Source organism: Leucopleurus acutus (genome assembly GCF_964270905.1).
Source record: "Leucopleurus acutus genome assembly, chromosome: 9".
Classification (NCBI taxonomy): domain Eukaryota; kingdom Metazoa; phylum Chordata; class Mammalia; order Artiodactyla; family Delphinidae; genus Leucopleurus; species Leucopleurus acutus.
Window position 1 is genome coordinate 36,880,141 of NC_139144.1, and position 12,396 is coordinate 36,892,536.

General features: G+C 34.9%; 1 protein-coding gene across 2 annotated transcripts in view; it reads left to right on the top strand.

The window, feature by feature from the left end:
• TMEM196 (transmembrane protein 196) overlaps nt 1–8,411 on the top strand; it is a gene marked incomplete at both ends in the record, with an annotated part of 51,631 nt that extends 43,220 nt beyond the window's left edge. For both annotated transcript variants that reach the window (XM_082846202.1, XM_082846203.1), the window contains 3 exons: nt 9–65; nt 4,062–4,316; nt 8,352–8,411. In XM_082846202.1, the coding sequence (XP_082702328.1) occupies nt 9–65; nt 4,062–4,316; nt 8,352–8,411 (372 nt within the window). The remainder of the gene's footprint in view (nt 1–8; nt 66–4,061; nt 4,317–8,351) is intronic.
• Between the last annotated feature and the right edge of the window lie 3,985 nt (nt 8,412–12,396).

Sequence of the window (12,396 nt, forward strand, 5' to 3'; positions counted from 1 at the left end):
CTTTTCAGTTTCTTCTTTGTGGCATATGTGGAATATTGTGCGCCAAAAAAAAATCTGGACTTGTCGTAAGTTTTTGCCTTGTTTGTATTGTGCATTGAAGTGTTTGAAATGTAAGAATTCAAAAAGGGAAATGATGACTAGCCAACTTTCATATCCGGAATGTTACTCATTTAGGATAAAAAGAAGACTGACAAATAAATCCTGGCTTTTTTCTTTTCAAAGAAAACCATCAAGATTATTATAGACTATGACAAAAGAAAGGAGAAGCTTTGATATACTCTTTAAATACATGAATCTGCAACCCTTAATGACCGCTGTGATGGCAGTCTCCACTTTTCGTTTATAGATTCCCAGACACTCACAAGAATCCTTCATTGAGCTGAAAAAGACAGAGCTTGAGTTCATGGGAAATTTAACTGTTTAGATATGGAACTGGGCCTAAAGATTACTAGCCTTGACTGTGAAGTTAATTTTGCAAAGCAGCAAAACAGCTGTGTTGTTATAGTTTTAGTTAATTCCCAAAGTTTTTTTATTTTATTTTATTTTATGACTGTGAATGCAAATGTAAGCGTTCTCAGAAGTTTTATGGTACTGCTGTGGGTTTTGGGAGTTGTGGAATACACTCCCAGTTCACTCTGATATTGGCTGGAGGAGGATTTCTGTGTGCTGCAGTGTGGATTCCCTGCTGTCTTTCATGACATTTTTTGAGAGTTAGAAAGTAGGAAAAAGCATGTTTATTTTTTTGAGGACAATAGGAAATACCACAGACCTTTATAAGTTGGCAAAATATATTGTACATGGACCCTAGAAAGTGGTCTTTGAGACTGAAAAAAGGAGAAGGGGACCAGGATACCAGGGAAGGGGAAGTATTGCAGTCATTTGTTCAACTCCTTTTTCTAATCACAGTTTTCTTTGTGAGAATACCTATTGCGACAAAAAGGGTGAAGCCCCCATTGCTTTAGATATGTGAGATGTAATTTTAAAAAATTACATTACGGGAAACCTTTGGATAAAAATATTTTTGGAGGCTTGTAATTTGCATTTGTGATTCTCCCATCACTCTTTACTATGGTTTGCTTTCTTTCTACGCTTTTCCTCTAGCAAAACTCTTCATGGCTATAGAGTAACAATTTCTTGGAACATGGATGAAAGAAAAGGAAAGGAATAAAGGAGAGAAGGAACAAAAGAAGGAAAGAAGGAAAGAAAGGGGGAGGGAGGGAGGGGAAGTAATGAAAAGGGAGGGAGAGGAGAGGGAGAAAGGAGGAAGGGCGAGGGGTGGGCCGGGGAGGGGAGACATCTAAGTCAGTCTGGGCTGCTGTAACAAGGTACCGTAGACTGGGTGGCTTACAAACAACAGAAATTTATTTCTCACAGTTCTGGAGGCTGGAAGTCCCAGATCGGGGTGGCAGCATAGTTGGATTCTAATAAGACTCTCTTCTGGGTTGCAAATTTCTGGCTGTGTTCTCACGTGGCAAAAGAGGGAAGCGGGCTCTCTAGAATCTCTTATAAAAACAGGGACCCCGTTCATGAGGGTTCCACTCTCATGACCTAATTATCTCCCAAAGGTTCTGCCTCCAGATACTATAATATTGGGGATTAGGCTTCAAATGCGAATTTTGGAGGGACACAAACATTCAGTTCATAGAAGAAGGGAAGGGAAGGGATTTTTTTAAAGGCCACTAGCGTCTTTTCTGTTTTCCTAATTCTCTTATGTTATAAAAAAAAAATTATAAGATCTAAGCTTTTTAGAAACTGCCATCCACTTTATCCTCCTGTACCATCTGAGGTTCCCATAGATGACATTAACTGTCTAAGATTCTCTACCCTTTAATCAAATTGTGTGAAAATTTCTCCACTCCAAATAACTCTAAAGTCTAGAATCTCTAGTCTGGTAAGATTTAACAATAGTATATGGTTATAAACTTGGTACAGATTTTAACGTTTTAATTCCTGAGTGAGAATGTTCTGTCTGCACATGTTAATGAAGTGTCATGCCTTTAAGGAATTAATGGCAATAACATCAGGAGAGATAGTGTTTTCCTGTAATAGTCTATTAAATTTGTTATTTATTTTATTAATTAACAGTAATTCATTATTGGAAGGCTAGAATGTAATATCTTTCCATATTTTCTGGGAATGAGTAAACACCAAAATATATTTCCAAGAAACAGCATGTCATTTGAATATACTTTAGAAGGAAATATAACTGATGGATTCTATTTGACATTGGGAGCTACAATTTCCCACTTGGGGTGATTCGTTGATTTGGTAATTGACATTCAATGCTATATTTCATCAACCATTAGAAGATTATACTCATCCATCACTGGGTTTTCAGTTTTGGTGATAAGTACAGAAAGACAGACACAATCAGGAATGCTGAATTAAGTTAGAGAAAGAAAACAAACTACCTGTAGTTCATTCTGCCCATTGTTCTATTTCATACATCCATGGCCTTACCCTTTGCTGGGAACTACATGCACTTAGCCTAGATGAACTGTTGTCAAGGAGGCCTTGTCTGAAACCCCTGGTTGGGCTACATTCCCCTGCTCCGTACTCCAAGGGCTACCTTTCATCCTTCTTTCTTAATATTTGCCATAATATGTTGGAACGTTGGATCTTCTCTCACACAAGGCTGCAGTGTTCTCAAGGGGAATAACTATGAGCTGTTCTTTTTTCTGTAATGACAACTGCTGCCTCACTCATGGCCTAACAGATGCTAGGTGCTCATTAAGTGTTTGCTAAAGTCAACAGAAAGTAATAACTAATAAAGTAAAATTAAATGCTAAAGTAAGTTATATAGCTGTTTTGCCCTGTGAACTTAGGCCAAAGGAGATCAGTCAAGTCCAGGAATGCTTTCTGAGGAAGTTAGGACTAGATTTGTGTCAGTCTTCCATCTAGGGAACCAAGAAAGAAGCAAAATAATTTCCAGGGAATGAAAATATTATTGAAATGGGAATGAACAAGCTATACTGAGGGACAAGGGAGGTGATTAGAGTGGAGACAGTGTTCCAGAGAAAAATGGAAATAGGGTTGAATAATTAAATTAGTATCACACTATAAAGTATCATCAAAGCTCATGGGAGAATTTAGACTAGATACAAATACAGAATAAAATTATTAAAGCTATTGAAATATTAAATGTATTAAACATTTACTGCACAAAAGGCATTGTGTTGTGCTTGGTTCTGCCAGAGATCCTATGATATTTAGGTTGAATAAAAACCCCTAGCTCAAAAAAAAAAAAAAAAAAAAAAAACCCTAGCTCTATTAACAGAGACCCAGATCAAGGGAAGAGTAGGATCAAAAGCAAAGCTACATCCTGCGTTTCTCCATAGCAGTCAACCAAACAGTGGTTTTGGACTATCTATTGTGTGGTGTCACAGAGTAACAAAAGATTTGTAACATAAAGCACCAGTTCATAGAGGGTCCCTAAACTATCTCTAGGGAAAATAGATACTAAAACAATAAAATTCTTATAAATGAAAAAAAAAAGGAGTTAACTAAATTCCCTAAGCTCACACAGCTAGAGAAGTACGGGGAGGTTTGAAGCTCATTGGAACTAATGACATTTCAGGGAGAAGACATTTAAATATTGGGGGGCGGGGGTGGGAATTAACAGAGAAACCGTAATTTGAGTCAAAAAATCTGGATTCAATTCTTAAATTTGAGTGTTAACTGCTCATCATTCATTTTCCAAATGTATATCACCTCTCAGAGGATAGCTTGGTGGGTTAATTGAAATGCATAGTAGCACGCAATAGATATTACATATTATTTAAATCTGAATCTACCTAGAAGATAAATTTTGCTTCCTTCAGAGTTTTCATAAGATGTATCCCTGGCCTTTATATAGTCAACTATTAATTCCTGAAACACTGTGGTCTACTCCCTCTCCATTGAGTCAGAGTGCAGGGAATCTTGGTGAAAAGAGAGCCCCTGTCCTCTAAGAAGCACCAAAAGCACCTTCTCTTTATTGTAACTCAGCCATCCTTGACGTGCAGCAGGTCGGTGCAGTGTGTTCCAGTCAGCTTTAACTCCCCCTCTCTTTTTCGTATCAGATGATCCTCTTTTCTGCCTGCTGCATCTGTGGACTCATTGGGGGCATCTTGAATTTTCAGTTCCTTCGGGCAGTGACAAAGAAGACCTCTTCCCTCTATCCCCTGCATCTCGCGTCCATGTCTCTTGCGTGCATTGGGATCGGGGGCTGCACCCTCTCTTCGTGGCTCACTTGTCGACTAGCCAGCTATGAACAGAGGAGGATGTTCTCAGAGAGGGAGCATTCTCTGCATCACTCTCATGAAATGGCTGAGAAAGTGAGTTTTGTACCTCTGCCTCTCATTGCTATCACATGAAGACTGCAGTCAAATCTAGGTGAATCAACTTGCAGCTTTAGATGAGAATTTGAGGAATTGGATTTTATAAAAATTTGGCCCTATTGGACTAAGAATAGGAATTTTAAATTATTTTTTCCCTGTAATTCTGGGCACACCTATTTTTGACATAATTTTCTCTATCTATATAAAAACACAGCTCCTAAAATAGAACTAATAAAATATTGAATGTCTTATAAATATGGATTTTTAACATATTGTACTGAGGAAAAACATAAACTAAAAACATTCTCAACTCAATAATATCAGTTTTAGAAATCCGATGGCTTCTCCTTTCTAACTCACCCCTTGTGCTTGTAAGTAGATGCATTTGATTATGTAAATTAGATTTTCACGCATAAAGGGGCCTTTTAATAAGGCAACAAAAAGCCCTGCCTATCAGTGCAGATATTACAATACACATAAAGCTTCATTTAATTCTCATCTAAGCTTCATGCATATTTGGGTAGCTTTGCCTGTATTTTAAATAATGTTCCTTGCATAATTGTTTCATGATACCTATTCAAACAAGAAGTTACATTTATTGCATCAAAGGACAAATGATATAGTGAGCTGTCTGTGTTTCTTCTACAGTTTGCCCATATTTCTTAATTCAGCTCCTGCTACTGGATCTGTTAAGGAAAAGATAAAACATTTGTAAAATAAACTCACTAAGATAATGGCCACATCACATTTTATTTGATATCATGGAAATAAAATTGCATAACAACAGAATAGAAGAAAGAGTAGCACGAGTTACAATTGCATACTTCTTTATAATGTGATTTTGAGAAAAAATATTCTGTAGTTTATGTGTTTCCCTTTCATATACAATTTATACACTCAAATAAGGAGAGTAGATGCTCTTAAATTGTTCCCAGAAAGCAATTTTAAACAGATCTACATGTATCCTTCAAAAAAGAATTAATAGTCCAAATAGCAGGACTGGTAATTTAAAGAAATGGATTGTTAAAAATAGGTTATCATTATATATTTGGATAATGGCTCTTTTGTGCTCTATTTTTATATTAGTGTGATTTAGGTTTCTGTGTCTATGCTTGTGCAATATTTATTGTATGATTGTTATATTTATATTAGAGATTGAGGGCTATTGAAATAACCGACTTGCCCAGCTGCCCGGTGGTGCCCCCGACACCAGAGTTACCTACAAGGTACGCTGATTTCTAGGGAGTTACCATGTTGTAATGTCACTGCAGGAAGCACTGCCTCTTCTAGGAAGCCATGATGTCAGCAGATCAGTCTGGACTGATGCTGTGATATTGTTCCTCAAAGTATTGCTTTTGTGAGAACTACTTTGAGGACCTGATATAAACCAACATGGCAAAGTCTTGCAGCTTGAAAGTTGGTTGAGTATTTAAAATATTCAGCCTGCCTGTGAGCATCCAAACACATTTCTGCTTGGATGATTTGTGACTCCTTTATTCTCTGCTACATCATGATTCTGACTCGATATCATCATTCACAGACCAGAGTTTTGTTTTTAATAATACATGTGTCTGATAAAGGCAAACTTTGTATTGCTCTCATGCTAAAGCTGCATGAGTAGATAACTTAAGTGTGACACTAATACAGTAAAAATTCTGTATAAAAGCTTTCTTCTTATAAACCTATCTGATATGGTACATTGCAAATTTATTTCCCATATTTTATACTTCTGAAAATAAATAGTCACCATTCTTGCTTTGGTTAAAAAATATAATAAGAAATACAGGGAGTCACACAGATATTATGGCCCAATTGCAGAAAGTATATCCACTTGCAAACAGTCACAGTTGGTCCTGCCCAAATTTAAAGTATAATCTTTTGCTAAATTGGACATGCCTATCTGCAAATAAACTGAAGATACTTGACCACTTAAAAACTAATTTTCACTGTTTTTTCCTACCAGTGATTTTTCTGTGTCCATATTAGGGTGACCTTAGTTAAGAAAATTCTTTCTTTTGGTAAGGTTTTTAAAAACTGGATTTTTTTCTTAATCCCACAATAAAAGTTTATACCTTAATTTTTTATGATTATTTTTAAGCTACTTTTTGAATGCAGAGTTATTTTAGGAGAAGTAAAGGCATCTATGAATCTTCTATAAATTCCTTAGAAAATTGTTTTTGTCCTACTAGAAGGAATAGAAATAGATGGATGAGTAAATTTTATTAAAGATCATTTTCGAGAGATCATTTCTATTTTTCTTGCCACCAGTAGTGAGTTTTTAAATGAACCTCAAATCAGGTATCTTATCAATAAACTTACCCTCAGCCGAATAACCCCAGTGTATTATCGGACCTAATTTCACAGTATATATCTAGCAGAGACAGCCTCTCAGTTATAGTGAACCATTGCCAGACCGTAGAGGCTGGCTATTGGCGCCCAAAGAACTTCTCCACTTTTTGTCAGAGCTTTTACCCTAAACTGGTATGAGATTTTAGGCCTTAGGTAATTCCTCAGCACCTTATTAGGGTAGGTATAGTGGATACCCACATACAACACTACCCTTATGGCCTGGAAGGGGCAAGGCACTTTGCATGGAGAGATGGGTCTTGATGTGAGAAGAGGAAGAGTCTTCTTTGCATATTGTCTTCTTCCTCAGCATTTTCTTGACGGTAGCTCTACCCCGTGTTCTAAAAGACACCAAAGTTTTCAAAAGCAAAGTTCCAAAATCAGACCAATTCCTACCTTCCAGTCCCTCACTGATTCTCCTAAGCAACTTTCAAAACCACCAAATCCAAGAAGTAAGCATCTGTATTTTACTCCATCTCCTATATTGAGTTTTCAAAGAGAAGATACTAAAAATGAGGCATGTGATATCTTTTCATTTCTGAAATAAAGATTTGGAAGAATTTCTAAAGTTTACAGAAGCAAACACATTACTTTTTACTTTTAATTCACCCAAACAGAAAGTAGATATACCTGATAGGCTTAAGATCATTGAGAAAATAATTTATTTCAATTGGAGTCCTCTTTACAGCTCTTTTGCAAATAGGCTTGTTCAAGTGGGGAAAGATGTTTTCATCTATTTTTAGATAGTTTTGCCTAAATATTATTTATAATATGGTGCACTAACCATTATAAATGTGAATGGGCCTCACATGTCCTCATTACCTTTTATTGTGTAGGGAAGAGTTTAACGTTTAACAAAACATATGAATTCAAAGCATCTGAATTTTTCTTAAATTAACATATTTTCTAAAATTGCAAGTGAAACTTTTTATGTAAGTTCATTCTTGATATCGAAATTTCTGTTGCCTTCCCATGTAGTTTTCCTTATTAACTACTTAGTAATTGATCTCTTAAAAAACATGTTAAGAGCTTTTTTTCTAATTTTTATTTTTTAAATTTATTTTGTGTGTGGTTTTTTTTTAACACCTTTATTGGAGTATAATTGCTTTACAATGGTGTGTTAGTTTCAGCTTTTACAGTTTGTTTTTTACTGTATGAGTGAAGTGTCGTGAAAAGCAATCTGTCCTACTATGAATTATTAGTGATCTTCAGTTACAGATAGGCAATCCCCTGGTGGACATTTTTCAGTTCTTCACGAAAAGCCCACACATTTTTCTGTAGAGCAAAGGTAACCCCTAGAATCTGTTGGCATTTTGTTGACATGCTCAACAGAGGAACCTATACATTGAAAAAACTTAAGTATTTAACCATCTTCTTTCTAGGTGAGGTCTTTCCAAAACAGAGTTGAGGGCCGAGAGGGGAGACTAAAGGGGCTGGGGAGAGATTGAACTGTTGCTGTGGGTAGAAGACTTTGGTCTAACAGACTGTCACTTCAGTGTTTCATGGGTTCCAAGATGCCATGAAATTTCATTTCCTCAAATTCAGCAACAGCACTAATCCTTGTCCTTCCCCAAAAGTCAGCAAGTTTTTCAATGGCTTGAAATTTCTGTTTTGTAAACCCATTAATCAAATTAATGCCTTACTCTGAAAGTGAATTTTAATTAATTCATGTTATTTTCCTAACAGGAAATGACAGACAACATGAGCAATGGAGGACCACAGCTGATATTTAATGGAAGAGTATAATCAATATTTTAAAGAACTGAACATTTTTTTAAGATTTTCACGAGGCAAAGAAATACCAAAGGACTAGGAGATAAGTTAAAACAGTTCTTGCATTTGCTGTTATCTCTCCTGAGTACTTACTAAAATTATTCTTCCTCAATTTTGCCTCACTTTACTTCTTCAGCTTTTTTTTACTGGTGAAAAACTTTCCAGAAATGTTCTAGTACAGTAATTTCAACCAACTTTCCAGATTGTTCTAAAAAAGACTTTTCAGGAAGAAAAAAAAAAGGAATAGATAAAACAGAAAGATTCATATTCTACACAAACACTATTTGACTAGCATGAGTGTTAGATTTGTAATGACATATTTCATATAAGTAATTAAAAAGTGCAAATATCAAGAAATAATAATTTATTGATGTCTTTGTTCTGAAAGACGATGGCTTCAAAGAATGCCACAATTTAAAACCTCAGCAATGCCTTGTTATAAAATCATTGTAATTATTTTCAATTTGTGAATGAACTATATTTCATAATTTATTTGTAAATTACAAAAAAAAAAACACCCTAAAACATAAAAAAGAGGTTTTTTTAGAGAGACAATATTAATCTGTATGATATTTTTGCATTTTTCCACAGAGTGAAAAGTTATAAATGAATATGTTTTGATTATACTGTGTAAATTGATGGGCATGTTCATGAATGAGCCTAAGAATAAAATAAAGTATGTGTGTGTGTGTATGTGTGTGTATATATACTGTAAATATAGAAAATATATATAGGACATATTTATAGCATTCATGAATGTAAATAAGTAGTAGAAAGGAAATTGTGGTGTTGTGGGGATATTGTCAAGATTCTATTCCCACAGAAATGGGAGAGCAATTGTTCAAGGCTTTTCTATGCCCACAAAGTCACATTTAATTTCTACTAAATTTTTTCAGTTTTATTTCTTTATTATGTCTGCTGTATGTAAATATCATTGTGGCTGATATTATGGAGTTAAGTGATCTGAATAGTGGAGTATCAAGATAGATTGCTTAATTATTTGGCCATTTTACTATTATTATGATATTTATGTAAGAACAATTATTAATATTGATTTATAAGCATAACAACTTTAATTCAAATACTTTCACATTTATAAATATAGACAGAATGACTTGCAATTATTCATGTTATTTATATTTCAAGCACTTTACAGCTCAATTAAATTATATAAAAGGACAGATGATGTACGCCCAAAAGATGCAGGTACAATTAGCTTTGTTAGAATTTAATTTAGGTTTTTTGGTTTTGTTTTACAATTCACATGGAAAAATACAGACCATTTTTTAAGAATGCCTATATCCAAAGAACCTGAAAGAGTTCTCTGTAGAAGGAAATTAAAAGATAGGCTTATATTTACACAGCTAAATTCAACCCTCTCTTCCATAACGGAATGTTAAAATAGTAATCTATGACACTACATACAGGCGAGAAAATAGCTTGGTCTTTGAAAATATTTGTGAGAATATAACTTGTGGCAACAGATAAAGAAAGTACATATTTTAAAATATATAACTCATTGTATTGTACACTTTTATTATTCCGCAAAGCTAATCAGTTTTCAGGTCATTTTTTATGAGTTACTTACTGAACGATAGGTAAATTAGCACCTTTAATATCCAGTATGAGAACATGTTATAATTTAGAAGCAAAATATAGGTTTTAGTTGTGCTAACAAAATAAAAATAATGCCAGTTAATGGAAATCTGAAGGTCTTTTTGTTTTATAACAACTTGATCATCACCTACCCTATTTAAATCAGCTTGTAAAAAATCTGGTTGTATATGTTCAAAAGAAATGACGGGACTGTGGTTGTCTGGTGGTGTTTTTTAAGTCTCCCAACTCGTATGAATAACTTCACTAGCCAGCAGATTTACAGAAGTGGCCCACAAATGCAGCCTCAAATAATAAATCAACTTCACTTCTGTTTATTTGATGCCATAAATAGGCATGATCTTTGTCACTGAAAATCTATACTATATAATGCAGGTATTTTGTGTGTATATGGTTCTCCTGATTTTATGCAAGGATGTAGTTTTGTACTGAAAGAATAACCACTGACTCTAATTTTAGGTGGCATTTCTTTGTAGACATGTTTGTACAATACAGAGTTATAATACATCGGTAAGATGTTTTAATTTCTTTTGAAATGTTACATAAAATCACCCATTAAAGGACAAAAGTAGGCATATCACTGCTTAGACATAGAGTTAAGAAGAGATGCCATCATCACAGTTATTCCAGTAGTCTACAGTGTATTTAACCAAGTATAGATGTATCTTTAATGTAATTATTTTAACTCAGTAGTTTCAGGACTCAGTTATTTAGAGTGATTTATTTGGGATATGTAGTGATTCTTTTTGAGATAAGTAGGGGAAGTTAGGAAGACATTGTTCAAGTACTTAAAAATTTAATTTTCATAAAACATTGAACTGTGAAGTAGAATATTTTAAGTGATCACATTACAGTTTTAGCATGAGTCCACACTTGGGAAAAAGTAATGTGATACTAAATTAGAAAAAAATATGTGAAACTAATGTGGTGGTGTGCTGCAGAGACTAGCTACAGGAAGGTGCAGTAATTATAAGCATAAAACAATAAAAGTGGACTCTGCCTGAAAAATTTTCAACATATGTGTGTGTGTCTCTACACATACATATATATATAATATGAACTGCTTAGAAGTGGGACATAGTATGATGACTCTTGATATGTCTATATAATAAATGGTGTGTTTTGAAACTACATATGGTGTGAGCTTTCTTTCCATCACGATACAAAAAATAATTTCCCCAATAACTTGATGAATAGATGTGCAGTTCTGAGATTGGCAGGGGACAGGATGCTGTGAATGAGGAGAGGACATGGGATTAAGAAAGGGCATTTACTCTTTCCTGTTTGAGCAAATGGGAAAGATTAAAGTACGCTCTAATGTAGACAGGAAGTGGTTGAAGATACAGGATAAAATGAGCATGATAAAAGAAGGTGAGATCCCTAAAGAGGCAGGAGGAAATAGGTTAGAGATCATAGGAGACAGAATTAACTAGAGATAGGAGATCTCACAAATGAAATCTTTACTTGAAATATTTAGAGAACTCTGCTGACCTATTTGGATTTGTCAGATTGGTTGCTACTGGCATTTAGGGTGGACAGTAATTCATTGTGCAGACTGTACTATGCATTTCAGGCCATTAAGCATCTCTGGCCCCCACCCACTAAATGCCAGGAGGACATTTCAGTTGTGACAATAAAAAACTATCCAACAAATTTGCACCTATATCTTTGGTAGGGAAGTTTTGCCCCCGAATTTAGAACCACTGAGGAAAACCCTTGAACATGATCCAGAGCAACCAATGTTAGGGCAAGTGTAAATTTACCCACAAGTGTAAATGTGAATTGCTCAGGGTCATAAGTTCACTGTTCTAAGGTCTAACTATATTATCTGATACAGTCGTCACAATCCTATCCACATGTGATTATTTAAATTTAAACATAAATTAATTAAAACAAAATCAAATATTCAGTTTCTCAGTTGAGCTAGTCACGGTCCCAGTGCTGAACAGCCACACGTGGGCAACAGCCACATGTGGGCAACATCTCAGAAAGTCCTATTGGACAATGCTAGTCAAAAGCACATCGAAGAGAATGGTTCGTCGCCCTCAGTACTTATAAAACTTCTTCCACAGTCAGCCAATTATCATTAGAACAGAATGTGTGAAAAGAGTTGGTAAACACTCCATGGAATTTGAAGTTGATGAACCAGTTAAATCCAAGGACTGAACGAAACTAGCAAAAATACAGTGTAGGTCAGACACGTAGTAAAGTTAAGTTGCATTAGAGATTTCATGTTTAGAAACAAAATCTGTTCATGCAAAGATTCCACTAAATTATTAAATATTTTATGTTTGACAGATAAAGTGAGATGTATAACTCCTATTTTCGAAGAAATTTATTCAGC